Here is a 19549-nt window from a genome sequence, read left to right on the forward strand (position 1 = left end):
AGACCATGTTTACTCACTATAGACGATGGCTGTCGACCGGACGCGGGTGTCGTTGGTGATCTTCTGGGCGTTGTCGGTCGGCTTGTCGGTGATCTACCATGCGCCACACATAAGCATTAACACAGGAGCATTCAAACTTGGTGCTCATTGCATTGCAATGGTTCAATATTGACAAAAACATTTCAATATATCTTATAACCCAAACATTTCATTTGGACAAAAAGCATAACTAAATACCCTATTTCTTCAAGGAAGTAGGTATCTCTCTCTCTCCCTCTCTCTAAATTTGGCAATGTGAGATTGACTTAGTTCTACTCTATTCAACACCGAGGAGAAGAGAAGGAGGAGGCGGACTTTTAGCTCACCGACTCGGGTGTAGAGGAAGTAGAGGTAGCTCCAACGACGATCACTCCAGGAAGACGCAACACTACAAAGCCTGCATATTCCACCGAGTGAAAATTTTAGATCATCAAATCTCTTTTTCTATGACAAAGTGATAATGACATAAAAGTAGTTAAATTGTCCAGTACATTTCTATATTGAAAAACAAAATTATTAAAAATTTCTATACCTAAATTTTCTTACTAATTTTTTTATTACTAAATATGATACCTAACAATTTCTCATATACCATTCCAATACATTTCTATAATTGAAAATTTTCTATTATATTTTTTTACTAGATTTTTTTATATTCAAAAAACCTATTCACTAGTTTTCTATTCTATTCAAAAGACCATTCTACGTACCTATCCATATTCTACAACAAAATTCTACCTATCTATTCTATTCAAAAAACCTCTATTCTACCTATATTTTCTATTTTATTCTATTCAAAGTACCTACATTCTATTCATATAACCTATATGTTCTATTTTATTCAAAAAAAACATAGATGGGGGAGAGGAAGGGAGGAGGGAGGAAGGAAGGGAGGGACGGAGGGAGGGAGGTAGGAGGAAGGAAGGAAGGGAGGGAGGCAGGAGGCCGGGATGGGGGGAGGGAGGGAGGAGGACCGTGGGTGACGAGGAGGAGGGAGGCGGGCATGGACGGCGGGAGGGGAGAGGAGGGAGGAAGATAGCTAGGGGGCGACGACGGGCGACGGTGGCGGCAGAGAGAGAGAGCGAGAGTGTGAGGGAAGAGTGAGGGAGAGGTAGTGGAATGGGCCATGGAGGAAGAAGAAAGGGCTAGCTTAGCAGTAGAGCGGGGTACGGGCCCACGTTACTGCTAAGCCAATTAGCTGTAACACGGGGTCAGAGCACTCGTTGATGCTAAGTGGGCCGGGGAGCTGGGCCCGGGCTGGCCACAGTAGCAGCGGGGGTTGTAGCACCGCGCTACTACTAACGGGCTTAGCAGTAGCGCGGGCCATCGACCCATGCTGCTACTGTGGCCAGCCCGTGGGGGTACTGCGGAGCCCACTTAGCAGCAACTCTTGTTGGGGTATCCCGCGCTACTGTTACGTACTGCCTGTAGCGCTTGTTCAAAGCTCACCCCACGCTACTACTAAGTATCTACCTATAGCCTTTTTCCTAGTAGTGTTGCTTCATGGTTGTTTGCTCATGCGGTCATGGCTACCAATTGCACCAATGATAGAGTGGTGTCACACTAGATTTCAACATATATATGATATGCTAGACATCCGGGGTGGTTTCGCTAAAACTTTGTGTTTGTGTTCATTGATCTCATCTCTTATGGTTGAGCAGACGAGCATGATATCCCATCCATCTTTTAGTGTTTTGCATTCATCTATCCATCCCTAATGTGAAAGCACATATCAGGGAGGCTGGTGTCAAAATAACCACTCAATACGACACAACAGAAATGATGACGACATTATTAAGATCGATGAGACCGGATGTCTTGTCTCATGCTCTCTCAGCTGATTTATACTAGACTTTTTTTCCTTTTTAATCTCAATTTAATTGACCTTTTTGCCGGTTTGCATCTTGCAGCATTAGTAGTCAGATAATAATACTCAGAGTCAAAGTCACAACTCGAACACATTATCATTCAAACTCTGTTCATGCTAAAGCGACCCTCCTCCCCCATGGCACAGTAAATTTCTTATTTTTGAAATTTAATTTAGCAGAATTTGTTGAAATTGATTCCATCTAAATCTAAAGAAAGCATAAGTATTTAAAAAATAACATCCATCTATAAGAGAATGTGTGCCAGTTAAATGTAGTATAGTGTGTTATGCACATTTTAAACAAGTACATAGAGGGTTCTACAATGCATGTGTTTACCAAATATCCCAATGGGAAATGCTTACCTTCAGGCGGCGGATCGCACGCGAGCCATCCGCAGCCTTCTCTATGTGATGTAACATCATCTGTGTTGCAAAAATGCCTTCCGCAACAATAATCATGTTGCAAAAAATAAAGACGAAAAAATATTGCAAATATTTTCTACAACATTATCTCTATTGCATCTTTTTTCTGCAACAACACCCATGTTGCAACAAAAGTGAAGAAAAACATCTGCAACATCACCTATGTTCAAAAGATTTCTGTAACATGGTATTTTTTACAAAGTATTCTGCAACACTGTCCTTGTTGCAATGGTGAGAACAACGTCGAACGCTGGATAACTATACATCTGACGGTTGCCGAGGCGACGAATCTTCCGCGTAGCGCGGCCCTATCCCAATAGCAGCCAGCAGAGTAAGATGACAAACTGTTGTTCGCTAGGAGCAAGAGCACAAGAAACAACAACCCCCCAGAAATCGTATTTCTATTCTATCTGGAAAATCACCCATTTGGTGCATCGTTGCCGTAAGAGAAGTATCTGATGAAAACAAGTTATAACAAGAACTTCAAAGAGGCCAAATTTGGAAGTTTTCAAATGTCCCATAAAAAATACAGTATGGTAAGGGTGGTGTTCTATTAACGTCTGAATTAGAGTTTGAACTTGAAATTTTACATGCTAATAGTACACTTCCTGAACATATCGTACTTTTTTGAAACTTCAAAACATAGTTTTCACTGTAACTTGATGATTTCCAACGGATATTCTCTCCTGCATCCTCATCTCCGCCCTCGACACCCTTCCCCCTACATTCTAATCACAGTATGCCGACGCGATTATGCCGATGCAGCCTCCCACCTCCCATGTATCAGGCAGCTGCTACCACCTTGCCATAATACACCGCCACCATATCCTCATGCGCAAGTCTTTGGAGACCCTGCCCCTAACTCTAATGTAGGGGTGGTCCTAGGAGAAGCTGTGTAGCACCAGCAACAGCGGAAGGAAGGAACTGCTGCAGGAGGGTGAGCAGAGAGGGCAGTTGGGAGTTCTATTTTAGAAAGTTGGGGGTTGATGAAGACTGCTGCTCTGTGACCCTCATAAGATAGTCATCAAGCAGGTAAAATGGGTCTCGATTCCTAGGTTTCTCTTGCAGAATATCACCAACTGCAGGAGAATTTAGCTGGCAGCGCGATGCAGCACTACGGCAATGAATACCACAAATTGGTAACTGGTAAACACTACTCCCATTGTGGCTCAGACTCAGGAAAAGTCACCAAAGTCGGATAAAAATCCCAGCACCCTAGCCCACAGCAACTCGGAATTCTGCACAGTGCCATATCTGATGATTACCAACAACAAATAAATCAAATGTTCTAATTATAAAGGCGGAGGATTCGCTATCATAGATCATTCTCAGTCAGTCATCACAGGCTAATGTCACAAGGGAGACTCATCAAAATTCTACTAGTAACACAGGTTTCGCACGGATGCCAACACCATCATGAAAGCTTGCTCATGAAAAATTAGGTTGTGAGGGCACCGATTGAGAGCAGGTTTCTGGAAGGGTCAAAGTTGGGAGGAGCAGGCCTCTGCAGTCATTGTTTGCTTCGTTTCATCCCACCGTTACTGAAGGGTGAAGCGCCGCCTTGATGCGGGCTTGGGTGCGGACTTGGATGCGGGCTTAGACGAGGGCTCTCCTCTCGGAGCGGTGAGTTCAGCATGGCAAGCTCACGGAGTTGCTGCCTCTTGTAGTAGTCTTGTGATTCATCCTAACAAAATATGACAGAGGCAAGATTTAGAAAGACAGAAGGACATAAGTTCACTCTGCATGCCTTTCTGAAACCACACTTGATTAGTTTTGTTCATTATATCGTGCAAAACTACTGCTTTAGCTTTAGTGGGTGAATAATTAGTACTGCTCTAGGACAAAAATAGGAGCTGTGATAGGAAAATAAACTTGTGAGAAATGAAGCAGGAGAAATACAATCAAGCGAAGATAATACTCCCTCCGATCCAAAATAAGTGTCGCAGTTTTGAACTAAGGTTAGTTCAACCTTAGTTCAAAACTGCGACACTTATTTAGTTCAAAACTGCGACAGTTATTTTGGATCGGAGGGAGTATAATGCTAATTTCAAAACCGTGACACTTATTTTCGATAGAAGGGAGTATAATGCTAATCTCTGGAGGACTCATATTAAGATGGGATAGAAGGGAGTATAATGCTAATCTCTGGAGGACTCGTATTAAGATGTTTCAACTTGCTACTTTGTTAAATGGCTACATAATATAATATAATGAACAATGATAGAAAAACAATAAAAGTTAGTTGAGACACGCACGCGTACCACTGGTTTCAACAACTCTTCTAGGATCTCTTGTGCTTTTGAGAGTCTTGCATCAATGACATTGGCAGGTAACTCTGCTTCAATCAAGATATGCAGGGGATCATCCAAGTGTTCGTAACCAGGTCTTCCCTTCAGCTGTTCCTCCTTCAAGAAATGATAACAATGACAGATGAGCATTGCAGGCTTGCTGAACACACTGAGAAGATCAGTACACAACTGCAAATTGCCTACTACGAAAATACTCCCTCCGTCCCAAAATAAGTGACTCAACGAGGGAGTATAACTTTATACTAGTGATGTAGTGAATTTCAGATATGTATAGTTGCATACACAGCAATATATGTATATATATGCCAGGTTCCAGAGTGAGGTTCCATACAAGAATTATGTTTACCTTCCCAGGATCTTTAATTGAGCCCTTCCCTCTGATAAAAACACGACAACCCGTAGAGGCTTCAATCCTCTTCAACGAGTTTCCTCTTGGCCCAAGAAGACGGCCAATAAAATTGAACTGAACAAGTATGGCAAGCAGAGTAAGCAGAGTAAATAATGATTCCATACTAGTAAACATTGCAAGTATGGAAATAATAACGTACATTAGGGTAAGTATCTGTTGGTATCTCCAACCGCAAAATCTTCTTGACAATGTATGAAGAGGGGCTTTGTGGTGCTCCTTGCCAACCCACAGGTCCTTGAGGAAAACCTACCCTCTGATCAACCACAGAACTGTAAGGCTTTGCACATGCACATCTTAGGACATAATAAGCATAACATAAAAATTGAGAGTGCGGTGTAACCAGTTGCAAACAGGTAGGACAAACATAACTAAAGATCCAAATTTGATTATGTTCAAGTCAATCCAGTTTCTTAATGCTTCCCAAACAAATAAGGATTTAGTTCAATACAATAATCTTAAGCGTCAAGTGTCTTTTTGTTCAAAACAAATCCACTGAACTTGCGCATTTCAAGTCTCATTAAGGAATAAAACATGCATAAGATAGCAGCTACCCCTCATTAGATCAAGACACAATAATATGGATTGCCTCTTTGTGGAAGAGCATGATATGAATTCTAAAACAGGAGCAATCAATAAAGAAATCAGCTTAATATTCCACCAGAATTTATAGAACTTCAGTTTGAAAAAGACTCCGACGCAATATTTGACTTGTTATAGGCATATCTGCTTATTTATTTACGGCCACTGCGTTAATGGGAAAATCAAGAATATATCTTGCTTGTAAGCTCGCCACATCAATCAGCACAAAAATATTTACACCCAATTATCCACCTGGTGCGTTTGAAGAGAGAGACTTGCCAATTTTCGGCAAGCATTTACAGCAGAGGGAAAGGTGGAACAGAATAAAAGGAACCTGTATATGTTTCCAGTGCACTGCAACTTTGTTAGAAACTGAGCTGAGCGCAAACCAGCAGATGGTAATATCATATCGAAACAGAAAATTCAGGTAGCAATTCTGAATCAACTCAGCTTACGCCTCGGAGCTCTGTCTCCATGGCAAATATGCAATTAAGAGAGATAGGCTTAAGGGTGAGACTACGACTACGTTCCTAAGAATACCATGCGATCAGATGTGATGGTGAGGATGCAACTTATCGCATCCATACTATCGTTAAACGGAATGATACACAAGTACACAATTAACATGCACAAAGTAGCTGCAACCATCACATCACCAAGAGAGGATCTTGTGTATCATTCTTTCTCTTTTAAAGATTAATTACCAGCTGATGCGATCAGATATGATAGATGACTGAATATGCCACCCTCATGTCATCATCTCAGATAACTAACGCAATTACCTCTGGATGCGCCCCGTGGTTCCACGGGCCAAAACCATTTCCGCAGAAATTAGGCATTGGGGGCGACGGATGATGATGCATCTGGTTTGGACTCGCCATCGGCGGCAGCCTCTCAAAGTCCCCGCCATGCTGGTGCTTAAGCAGGCAGGTCACCCGCATTATCTCTGGCAGCATGAGCACAAGAGCAAACATCAGAAGACAGCGTTAGCACGAAAACGTACATGAAAAACTTGCTGACACTGAAGAATCGTATGAATCAAGCTACATACTACTCCATGCTTTAAAGACCTACGACACACACAGAGAGACACAGAGGGCTGCGCCTTGAGGCCAAAACAGAGTCAAGCAGAGCAGGTTTGCATCAACAGGAGAGAAACAAAAGCAATCAGGCGACGACGAGTCAGCAAGGACGAATTCCAATCTAGGCCAATAATGCTAGACGGGGCGGCGGCGGCGAGGAAGCGAATCGAGGCTCTCACCGTTGCTCAACAGCTTGCTGCAGATTGGTAGCACCTGCGTGAACGGGACGAGCTTCTGGTGCTCCTGCAACAGCTCCGCCAAGTAGTGGCTGCGGCGGCACCGACGCCATCCAATCCGACGGGCACGGAAAAACAGAGGCAACCAATTCAGCGAGGCCGTCCACCCAGCAAAACGCACCGAAAGAACCAATCTTTCTCAACCAGAGAGAAGAAGAAGAAGAAGAAGGCGGCGAGACCCAATCTCAGCCGCCGCCCGTCCGTCCGTCCGACCGTCCGACCGTCCTTACCTGCCTACGTCCGGCGGGCCGGCGGGGGGCCGGACCTGCGGCGACATGGCCCTCCCGGGGGAGAAGCAGGCGTCGGCGCCGTGCAGGCCGTCCATGGCGATGGCGGCGGCGCCCGGGCACCAATCGTGAGGGAAGACGGAGCCACAACCGAACGGGAGGAAGATGAGGAAGGGCAGAGGGGGCGAGGAGAGGCGATGAGGAGAGGAGTTTGTGTGTTTTTTCGCCTCGTATTCCCTTTTCTTTTCTCGGTACGGTGGCGACGCCCCTTTTTTAGGAAAATCTCGGCAAAACCCTGCGCCGCGCACGACGTCCGACGGGCGCTCAATCTCTCTCTCTCTACCCTTCTTTGCCCCGCCGCCGCTACGCTAGGGTTTATAACCAACCCAGGCCCCTGGGGCGGCTGACACCCGCCAGATACGCACCGGCCTGCATTGCCCTGCCCGGTCTTCTGTATTTTTTCCCCCTCTTTTTACTTGCTACTCCCAGAGGACTACCAGTCCACCGGGTCCATATCTGTGAATAAATTCCTACCATTGCTGTCAAGCAAGGGGCATGTCTTGATGTTGTGCACATGAAGCTTTGCTGTGAATTAATGTGCTCCATGATTTTGTGATGGTATTGGGCTTATTATAGCAAACCATTATGTAGTGCTCCTCTGTTTTGTTCCATGCAAAATTACCACCTCCCCGCTATGACTGGCTTCATTACCTTGTCTTTTAGAAAATGTAAATATTTTTCAACAAATATTATTGGATAAAAAAGGTTCGATCTTTGCTGGAAAAGAAGGTGCGTACTGTGATTGTATACCATATTGTCGGTTCGTTGATAACTTGACGTACACGTCGAGTTACTGTTGGAAAGTTGTGGTGGTAATATAGCCAGTGGTTTTAGAATTCGGTGGCCCTTGGTTTTGAGCGGTTGGTGAGTACTAGAAACAAAGTTTGTGTCACAACAGATAGTCGTGATGTGATGATCTTGTTTTACGAGAACCGACGATAGCTGTAGACGCGGTTTGTGTCGCGTTGCATTGCCGATATCTGACTCTATCCGGGCGATAGCTTTAGCGGCGGATGGTTAGATCTTTTGGGAGGGTCACATGCACCCTAGAGTTGACGATGAGTAATAACGACATGCATGTTTCAGCACACCACGTCCTCAAGATAGGATAGTGTCGTATCGCAAGGGTAGGTCGTAACTAGGGTCACATGCACCCTAGAGTTGACGGTGTGTAATAACGACATACATGTTTCAGCACACCATGTCCTCAAGATAGGATAGTGTCGTATCGCTAGGGCAGGTCATAACTAGTGACACATTTAGGCCACACTAGATAGTTTAGGTATGATGTGCTTCTGCAAATTTCTCCGTGCTCCACTATTCTTCGAAAGGTATATACAATTACTTTTTGCTATAGATAGCTAGATCTCATATGACTTGAGGATGATGTCTTTGTCATAATGTACAGTCCATATAAATAACTACTCCCTCTGTAAATAAATATAAGACCGTTTAGATCACTAAAATGATCTTATATTTATTTGCGGAGGGAGTAGATGATCCCCCGCGTGATGTCGTGCAAATTGGTTGCAATTTATTTCAATGAAATTTGGTTATATGAACACATGAATATTTGGACTAACAATATACACTACTAGAAAACAGGGCTTTGGTTCGGGCAGGACAAGCCCATTAGTCCCGGTTCACTCACGAACCGGGACCCATGGGGGCATTCGTCCCGGTTCTTTAGCCCAGGGGGCCGGCCAGGGCCTTGTGGGCATTGGTCCCGGTTCGTATGGACCCATTTGTCCCGGTTCTAGGCACGAACCGGGACCAATGGGCCTCGCTCCTGGCCCACAAACATTGGTCCCGGTTCTTGGCTCGAACCGGGACAGAAGGTTGGGCTTTAGTCCCGGTTCCAGCCACGAACCGGAACAAATGAGTTGCCTATATATACCACGTCGCCGCAGCAGAGCACTCCATAGTGCTCTGTTTTTTCTGGCTGGCGAGGAGAGGGCATTTGGGTGCTCTAGCTCACCTCCTATGCACATGAGGTGTTTGATGAAATGCCCGAGCCACGCTAGTTAAGCTTTATCCTCTCGAAGCTCGACCTCCAAGTTCCATTTTCCCCGAGATTTGTCTAGGTTTAGCGGTCCGTCGCGTCCCGTCCCCGTCTTCACCGCCGTCGATCGCCCGCGCCGATCTCGTCGCCTGCACCACCGTGGTGAGCCTCTTGTTCTTATCTTCTTCTGAAAGAAAAAATTCTTACTTTAGATAGATACTTGTCTAATTTTCTTACTTTTATTATTGCTTGTAATTATATAGTGCGATGGTTTTGGTATCCGCCCCCGTCGGCCCTCGTCCTGGCTATGATTTGGATGTGGTATATATTATCTTTTATAACTATTTGGTTCATTTATTGTTTATGACAATTATGCCCATCAAGTTGACATAGATTTTATTTATGTAGGAGGTAGTTGAACCGGAAATTCCAACCGACCCTATTGTCGAGAGGTTAAATTTAGTTGAAGAAGAAAACAATTACTTGAAGGAAAAAAATTGAGGAGGACAAGATGATATTGGAGTTGCATGTTGCGGATGTCGTCGATGATCACAAGATCAAGATGGATGCAATGCGGTTGAAGATTAGAAAGATTAGAAAATATGTCATTCATACCTAGGCTTGGTATCATTATGCCGTTGGATCAATTCTTACCTTGGTTGTGATTATGATCGCATTTGTTGTTGCATTGAAAGGTTTTACATAGTTTCAATGTATGGTTTAACTAGATGCTCTGGAGAGCTATATGTTGTTCAATGAGAACTATGTATGTACTTTGTGTTTTAATGTGATGATGAACTTCTATTAATTTGGTCACTTATCTATTCATGAGAGTTATATGTACTAAATTGATGATGTGGCTTTGAATGGTGCATTTTGAACACAGAAAAACTATGGAGTTCAAACAAGTTAAAAAAATGAAATCCCTTTATAACAAACGAGTTTCCGTATGAAACCCTCATACTTCGAAATATATTGTCCATTTTGTACACGAAGTGCATCCAATTTTTACCGTAATACTCTCTACTTTCTTGCACATGCTATATGGGTGAAATGATGATACCATGCCAATTTTCAACCTTTTCAGAGTTAATTTGGAATGCTTTTCAATTTCAGGGGCTTATAGCTCAAAATAATCAGTAAATGCATGAAAAATAACAAATGAAGTCAAAAAGGGTTGAAAATTGATGTTGTGGATTTGAATGGTGCATTTTGAACACAGAAAAACTCTGGAGTTCAAAAAAATGAAATCCCTTTGTAACAGACGAGTTTCCGTATGAAACCCTCATACTTCAAAAGAGATTGTCCGTTTTGTACACGAAGTGCATCTAGTTTTTGCCGTAACCCTCTCTACATTCTTGCACATGCTATGTGGATGAAATGATGATACCATGCCAACGTTCAACCTTTTCAGTGTTCATTTGAAATGCTTTTCAATTTCAGGGTCTTATAGCTCAAAATAATCAGTAAATGCATGAAAAATAACAAATGAAGTCAGAAAGGGTTGAAAATTGATGATGTGGCTTTGAATGGTGCATTTTGAACACAGAAAAACTCTGGAGTTCAAATAAGTTTAAAAAAATGAAATCCATTTGTAACAGACGAGTTTCCGTATGAAACCCTAATACTTCGAAAGAGATTGTCCGTTTTGTACATGAAGTGCATCTAGTTTTTGCTGTAACCTGTCTACTTTCTTGCACATGCTATGTGGATGAAATGATGATACCATGCCAACTTTTCAACATTTTCATAGTTCATTTGAAATGCTTTTCAATTTCAGGGTCTTATAGCTCAAAGTAATCAATAAATGCATGAAAAATAACAAATGAAGTCAGAAAAGGTTGAAAATTGATAATGTGGCTTTCACTGGTGCATTTTGAACACAGAAAAACTCCGGAGTTCAAATAAGTTTAAAAAATGAAATCCCTTTGTAACAGACGAGTTTCCGTATGAAATCCTCATACTTCAAAAGAGATTGTGTGTCTTGTACACGAAGTGCATCCAGTTTTTGCCGTAACCCTCTCTACTTTCTTGCACATACTATGTGGATGAAATGATGATACCATGCAAAAAGAAAATTAACTCAAAAACTTTTATAAAACTCTAATAGCAAAAGGAATGAACTAAAATGCTTTTATAAACCTCTAGTATTTTTTAAACTAAAATTATATAAAATTCGTGCCACTGAAATTATCAAAGTATTTTCTGTCCAAAACATGAAAAGCAGAAAGAAACAAAATAAACTTTAATAAAAAGTAGAAACAAAATTAAATAAATTTAAATTTAATAAAATAAATAAGTACAAATAAAATAAACTTTATAAAAGTAAAATAAATAAACTTTAATAAAATAAATAAACTTTAATAAAATAAATAAAATAAACTTTTATAAAATAAATAAAATAAAACAAATTAAAATTTAATATAATAAATAAGTAGAAACAAAATAAAATAAAATAAAATTTTATAAAATAAAGAAGTAGAAACAAAAAACTTTATAAAAGTAAAATAAATAAAATTTAATAAAATAAATAAACTTTAATAAAATAAATTAAAATAGCAACAGTAAGTTTTTTGTTGTAAGTAGAAACAAAAATAGATAAATAAATAAAGCAACAAAAAAGTGCCAACTACTCGGCCACCACGGCCTGAATACGACTAGAAACCCTACCATTGGGCCAGGATTCAGGCCCGCAGAAGGCCCAGTAGGCCCATCAGGCATATCAGTGAAAATTAGGCCCGTAAGCCTGCAATCGAGAGGAGCTCGAGAGGGGTGCGGCAGTGGGGCTTATAAACCACTTCGCGCCCCTCTCAACTAGCGAGGTGGGACTAAAATTTTGGCCACGGGGAGCACGTGGCCTTTGGTCCCGGTTGGTGGCACAAACCGGTACGAATACCGGTTTGTGCCACCAACCGGTACGAATGCCACCCTTTGGTATCAGTTGGTGCCACCAACCGGGACCAAAGGCCTCCGCTTCCCGCCCTTTGGGCTGCTGAAAAGAGACCTATGGTCCCGGTTGGTGCCACGAACCGGTACCAATGCCCTGGGTATATAAGAGAACACTTAACAGTTTTGATGAAATCCATCACTTCTTCTCCCCCGACGCCCCTGCTCCTCCTCGTTGCCGTCGCCGCCCGACGCCCCTGCTCCACCTTGCCGTCGCCGCCGCCACCGACGCCGTCAGGCTGCACAACGTCCCCGTCGTCGCCGCTGACGCCCTCTGCCCTGACGACGGCGTCGACCCTCGCGCCCCTGCCGGCCCCGACGCCCCCTATGAGCACCAGCCTGCTCCCGCGCCCTTCCCCTGTCCCGCGCCCCTGCGCCCCTACCCTGCCCCGCCGGCACCGGCGCCGGCCCCTCCATCGTGCCCCTCCGCCCCTGCGCGGTGCTATTATATTTGTATATGTTTTTAGATGTTTTTAGATGCTATTCTTAGATGTTTTTACATGTTTTTAGATTATTTTAGTTAATGTTTAGTTTAGTTTTAAGATTAGGAAAATTTCGGATGTGTAGTTATATTTATTTAGATGTCTAGTTAATTTAGATGTTGTAATTTGTTTATAAAAATTGTGCACTTTTGTATAGAAACTTTATTTTTTTCATATGTACGAAAATGTAGAGTGAAAAGTTTTATATATGAAAAAGTTACATTTTTAGAAAAGTTTTATATATCTAGCTAGGAAAGGAAAGAAGAAGAAAAGGAATGAGAGGAAAAAGAAAAATAAGAAGAGGAAGAAAGGAGAAGAAGAGGAGAAATAAATAAGAAGAGGAAAAAGAAGAAAAAGAAGAGGAGGAGAAGAGGAAAGCAATAGAGGAGAAGAAGAGAAAATTTCAAGCAATAGAGGAGAAGAAGAAAGCAATAGAGGAGAAGAAGAGAAAATTAAAATTTTCTCTTCTTTTCCTCTATTGCTTTCTTCTTCTCCTCTTTTTTTCTTCTTTTTTTTCTTCGTTGTCGATATGCCCCGTCCCGATAACTTCGTTTAGTTTTAGGACTATTTTAGTTTATGTTTAGTTTAGGAAGAAGGAAAAAAAGGAGAAGAAGAGGAGAGGAAGAAGAGGAGAAATGAATAAGAAGAGGAAAAAAGGGGAAAAAAGAGGAGAAGAAGAAAGGAATAGAGGAGAAGAAGAGAAAATAGAAAAATTTCTATTTTCTCTTCTTCTCCTCTATTCCTTTCTTCTTCTCCTCTTTTTTTTTCTTTTTTTTCCTTCAATCTTCTCCTCTATTCCTTTCTTCTTCTCCTCTTTTTATTTCTTCTTCGTCTTCTTATTTTTTATCAGGTATGTCGTTGTCGATATACCCCGTCCCCGATAACTTTGACATGAGGGGGGGAGGGGTCGCCGAGGGTTCGAGGGGCGAGGGTCAGGACTAGCTAGGGTAGAGGGTCGAGGGTCACCGAGGGGTCGAGGGTCGCCGAGGGTTTGAGGGTCGAGGGGTCATTGTATGTCGTCGTTGTCGATATACCCCCTCTCGACCGTGATAACTTATACCACGGGAGCACCCCCGGCCCTCTCGCTCGACCAAAACTCTTGAGGATACCCAAACCATAGAAAAAAACGATGTCGGTCTCCTACCCCCTCCCGCCGCGCCCCTACCGGACAAACTCTCTCGAGGCCACCAAAATTTACCAAGTAAAAAGAGCGTTGTCGTCGAGGCCACCCCATACCCTTGAAGCGTTGTCGAGGCCACCTCAAACCCTTGAAGCGTTGCCGATCGAGGCCACTCCAAACCCTAGAGAAGCAGCGTCGAGGCCACTAATTAATATGATTCCTTATTGTGATTAGCTAGCTAGTTCTACGCTTGCCACTAATATATCCATCTGTCATGTTTGAATAATAATTTCCATGTTGTAAAAATTTGCAGAAACTATGGACCCCCGAGACGAAGCAACAGAAGTGATTTTGGGGGACATAATCGCACACGGAACTGAGGCCGTCTTGTCGTTTCTCAATGACACCGATGGTCTGGAAGGAGAGAGTGAAGAAGCAGACTACGGTGATCGAACAATGGAGGAGGAAGGACATGATCATGATGGCTCCGGTGACCCAATGCCGGTGCAAGAAGGACACCGTGATGACGGCTCCGGTGACCTAACGGAGTCCGGCCAGGTATATATATTAATTAAGCATGTGTTGACTATAGCTAGCTAATTGATGCATTAATTGTTTTTGGTATGTACACATATATTAATGAACTCTCGTCTTTCTTCTTTTTTCTAGCCCTTCGGATCGAGCACAACTTCGGCAAAGAGACGAGGCCCGAAGAAAAAGTTGCACTCAGATGAAAGGTTTGAGATCATAGAAATCGCGCGCGATGGCATGCCGATTGAACCCATCTGGACAAAGGTAGCATTTGCTGCTCAGTGCGGGGTTCTTGCTAGGGACAAGATCCCGATCAGCATCCACCAATGGTTAAAGCCAGCTAAAGAAGACCCTGAGGTGTCTTATGTCTCCGATATCCAGAAAGATGATCTTTGGACCGCGCTGAAGGCAAATTTCACCCTATCGCCAGAGGAGGATCTGGAGAAGCCAGTTAAAGAGCAATTGATCAAGTCTCATGCTCTTTAAGAAGATGGCAGAACTATTCAGGAGGTGGAAGAATGAGCTGAAAAAATTTGTCGACGAAGAAGAGACACCAGAATTCATCGGCCGGTATGAGAAGATCAGAGATCACTGGCCCGCATTTGTGGCCCACAAGACATCGGACAAGAGTAAGAAGATGTCAGTGACAAACAAGAAGAATGCTGCGAAGAAGAAGCTTCACCATTGCACGGGGTCAGGTGGCTACCTCAAAGCCCGGCTGTTGTGGGACAAGGCTGAGAATGACCTGCTTGATAAAGGGGTCGAACCAGAGACATTGAGGTGGCCAGACCGTTGCCGGACTTGGTTCTTCGGGGCTGGTGGAACCTTGGACCCTGTATCAGGGAAGTGCGTTTGGACGAACGAGCAAATGAGAATACCAGTCACGAGGCTTCAGGAGTATATCGATGCAGCCCAGCAAGGGACGTTCGTTCCAGACAGAGAGAACAACAAGCTCACAATGGCCTCGGGAATCCCGAGCACCCTGGACGGACACGAGGCACGCCAGGCTCCGTTCCGTGGAGAGCTGGGTTTCCGGACGGAGGCGGTTACAAATGTCAGGAGAGGAGGAAGAAAGTGGAGCAGATCCAAATTCAGGCGCTGCACGCAAGGGTACAAGCGATAGAGCAACGAGAAGCAGATCGCAACAAGCGACCCGCCGAAGCTTCCCCCGAAGCTACCCCGCCATCTCAGCGGAGAAGCAGCGTGGCTTCCACCGAGCTGCAGCAGCTGGAGCCTGTCTTCATGGCTCCTGCTAGCTACCCCGTGGACTTAATCACGGAGTCTCAAAATTGCCACCTTATGACGCAATGGATGAAAATGAAAGTCAAGGCGGCTGTTGGCTCTGTTGCACTCCTGAACCTGGCGCAACTTTTCACTGCCGCGATTCCAGAAGGATATGCTAGGGTGATGGTGGATGAAATAACGGAGGGATTTGAGGACCTCCAGCTTGACCACCTACCGGTGAAGGGGAGACTCGGCTGGGTTCTGCTCTGAAGACTCCATGCCTATGGCGGAAGAAGCTCATCAACCTTCTGAAATGGATGCCTCCGCCTCCTCCTCCTCCTCTGGTGAGTCAGGGCACTCCGCCTCCTCCTCTAGCGAGTGATCAGGGCACTCAGCCTCCTTCTCCGGCGCGTGGCGGCACTCCGCCTCCTTCTCCGCCTGCGCTGGCGCGACCGAGCAGCCAGCCTACTCCTTCTCCGCCTCGTCAGCAAGGGCGGAAGAGCCCCGCCGCTGCTTCGGCTGCTCCGGCGCGTCATAGTCCTCCTCCTCGTAAGCAAGGAAAGAATACAGCCGTAGCCACTCCGTCTGCTCTGGCGTCTAGTAGTACATCCAAAGGCGGGAGGCAATACAGATTCGACCCTTCTCTGAAGACTCCAGAGACTTACCATACGAGAGGACCCCAGAGGAAAACGAGAAGATCGTGCGAGACGAAGTGAGGAACTTCTTTGAAGGGGTGAAAGCAAACAAACATCCACCTCCGGAGGAGAAGGTAGATCCGGTGAAAGCGAAGCGCACTCTGGAAGCCCTGAAGGAACCACCAAAGTCTCCGCTGAAAGGCAACTATGAGCGCATTATTGAAAGGTCATTTATCGAAGCGGAGCGGTCAGGAAGTACTGTCAGTGATCAAAGGTCAGCGGAATGACAAGCCGGGGAAAAAATTGCCCAGCTCGGCGAACAAGCGAACCAATCGTTCCCCCCGCTCAAGGTGTCTAGCGATATCGTCGCTAACGATTCGAGGATGGTCCCGGTTATAACAATCTTGAAGATTACCTGCCCAACGATGTACATTATGAATTCTTGGAGGTGGAAGAACACATATACGAGTACGGGAAGCCTCTCGTCAAAGATGAAAGGTCTCTAACAACGATGATGCGAAGATTCCATGATTGGTACATGAAAACCTGCAGAGAGTCTGGGGGGAGGAATACTTTGATGCTAAGAGTTAAAGAGGAGCATGACCTCGTTGGAACTGATCTGTTGAATGTTCCATTTGAGGAGTTCTTCCAGTTTTTCAATCAGAGGGCCCTCGATAAATTAACGGTCACTTGCTACTGTCTGTAAGTACTACTTCTGTCATTAAGTCTCTATATATATGCTATATTATATTCTGTTTTGGACATTATTGGGCTTTATTATACACTTTTATATTTTTTTGGGACTAACCTATTAACCGGAGGCCCAGCCCAGAATTGTTGTTTTTTGCCTATTTCAGAGTTTCGCAGAAAAAGAATATCAAACGAAGTCCAAACGGAATGAAACCTTCGGGAATGTGATTTTTGGAACGAACATGATCCAGAGGACTGGACCCTATGTCAAGAAAGCAACCAGGAGGGCACGAGGTAGGGGGGAGCGCCTACCCCCCCAGGCGCGCCCTCCACCCTCATGGGCCCTTCGTGCTCCCCTGACGTATTTCTTCCTCCTATATATACCAATATACCCTAAAACCATCGGGAAGCGGAATAGATCGGGAGTTCCACTGCCGCAAGCCTCTGTAGCCACCAAAAACCAATCGGGACCCTGTTCCGGCACCCTGCCGGAGGGAGTAACCCTCACCGGTGGCCATCTTCATCATCTCGGCGCTCTCCATGACGAGGAGGGAGTAGTTCACCCTCGGGGCTGAGGGTATGTACCAGTAGCTATGTGTTTGATCTCTCTCTCTCTCTCTCGTGTTCTTGAGGTGGTACGATCTTGATGTATCGCGAGATTTGTATTATAGTTGGATCTTATGATGTTTCTCCCCCTCTACTCTCTTGTAATGGATTGAGTTTTCCCTTTGAAGTTATCTTATCGGATTGAGTCTTTAAGATTTGAGAACACTTGATGTATGTCTTGCGTGGGATACCCGTGGTGACAATGGGGTATTCTATTGATCCACTTGATGTATGTTTTTATTATTGGGGATGTGCATATCCCCGTTGAGGTAACATAGTGTTATTCGAAATTTCTATGGTTCCATGTTATTCGGAATGAGTTCGTTAACAAGACTTGATCAACCTTGTTAGTGGATTCCTTTTGATGAGCATGAGATGGATGAAACTAGAAAACACTGTAAGTGCATCTAGCGCCACCCCTAGTTGGTTTTGGAGTATTGACGACAAACCTAGTTGAGGGACTAATGTGTTTGTGAGAATTGCAGGAAAACACAGGTAGAAGTCCCTCATTGATTCGGTTTTCACTTACCAGAGATGACCCCTAAAAATGTACGAAGACATTGAAGACAATGGTGGTTTATGAAGATATTCATATTGAAGACGAATGACATGAGAAGACTCCCTATGAAGCTTATTGGAACTCGAGACCTAGACCTTCGTAGTTTTATTTCATTCATGTTGTGTCATAGGAACACCGTACTGTTAAGTGGGGTCAAGAGAACCAGTCAGAATGACTTAAGTGGTGCCAATTCAAAATCCTATGTCTTCGAGCGAAGACTATTGAGAGAAAATCTTGTCCAGAGTCAGACAAGTCAGCTTTACTTGTAGCCCAAGTAAAGTTGCCGTGTGAGTTCAAAATTCGACCGTTGGTACACGTGTCAGTTCCTTAGTGACCCAGGGTCATTTCGGACAGATCAGGTCGGGTTGCCAAGTGGCTATAAATAGTCCACCCCCCACAACCTTAAATGGTTGGCTGCTCAGATTTCAGTGCACGGCTTTTGTCATTTGAGAGCAACCCACCTCGAAGCCTTTGAAAGAAAAATTCCCAGTGAGGAGAAAAGCCCTAACCACCCAGAGCCAGAGTAAATTGGGCATCACTTAAGTCTTCGTGTCTGTGTGATTTGAAGACTTATTACACTTGAGGACTGTGCATCCTCCAGGCGGTTAGGCGTCGCGTTCTGAGCATCCAAGAGAAATTGTGGATTGCCAGTGAACGAAGTCTGTGAAGGTTTGGGAGTCTACCTTGAAGACTTACCAGAGTGATTGGGCGAGGTCTGTGTGACCTTAGCTCAAGGAGAAAGCGGTGAGGACTGGGTGTCTTGGACTAAGTGTCCTTGACTGGGTGTCCGGGACTGTGTGTCCTTCGGTTTAAATACCTAGCCGCTCCAACCAGACGTACAGTTGTCACAGCAACTGGAACTAGTCCAACAAATCATTGTCTCCAACGTGTCACTGGTTTCATCTTCACTTCCCTTCATTTACAGTTATTCATTGTGAAGCCATTGCATGCTTACTTTATCTTTTGTCTTCACAACATGAATGTATGATCTGTTCGGCTTCATAACTTCTTCCTACCTGATCCTTATTACACTGAAGCTGTTTGTCATTGCGCTTTCACTCTATTGAATACATGACCATGGCTGCCCTAGTGTAATCTAACTTCCGCTGCATAGTAATAGGCATAATCTTCACTGTTTGTCTTCATAACTCTCACGTTTTGAAGACTTTCATAAAAATCGCCTATTCACCCCCCTCTAGTCGATATAACGCACTTTCAATTGGTATCAGAGCTTGGTGCTCCCTTGTTCTGTGTGATTCGGTTTAACCACCTGGAGTTTTAGCTATGTCGACTGCAGGGATAATCAAAGTCTCCGCTGCTTGTCCCGTCTTCGATGGAACTGAATATCCCTACTGGAAGAATAAGATGCGCATGCATCTTGAAGCCATTGACGTCGACCTATGGTATGTCGTCGAAAACGGCGTTCCCAAGGCTGGAGAAGGTGTCACTGCTGCTGATGTCAAGAAGTTCGTTCAACTGGACTCTACTGCCAAGAATATCATCTCTGGTCATCTGACCAAAGG

General features: G+C 44.2%; 1 protein-coding gene across 2 annotated transcripts; it reads right to left on the minus strand.

Moving 5' to 3' along the window:
* Window positions 1-3587: 3587 nt before the first annotated feature.
* LOC125522456 (KH domain-containing protein SPIN1-like) lies at window positions 3588-7510 on the minus strand. Of its 2 annotated transcripts, none has more exons than XM_048687517.1 (7): window positions 7175-7510; window positions 6888-6976; window positions 6409-6572; window positions 5187-5300; window positions 4985-5101; window positions 4585-4734; window positions 3588-4013 (listed from the first exon to the last, which is right to left on the minus strand). In XM_048687517.1, exons 1-7 carry the CDS (start codon window positions 7267-7269, stop codon window positions 3840-3842), a joined length of 903 nt encoding a protein of 300 aa, XP_048543474.1. In that variant the 5' UTR covers window positions 7270-7510; the 3' UTR covers window positions 3588-3839. The 2 variants fall into 2 exon arrangements, with proteins under 2 accessions (XP_048543474.1, XP_048543481.1); XM_048687524.1 differs by having other exon boundaries at window positions 4591-4734; window positions 7175-7504.
* Between the last annotated feature and the right edge of the window lie 12039 nt (window positions 7511-19549).

The sequence above is a fragment of the Triticum urartu genome, chromosome 1 (assembly GCF_003073215.2).
Source record: "Triticum urartu cultivar G1812 chromosome 1, Tu2.1, whole genome shotgun sequence".
NCBI lineage: Eukaryota > Viridiplantae > Streptophyta > Magnoliopsida > Poales > Poaceae > Triticum > Triticum urartu.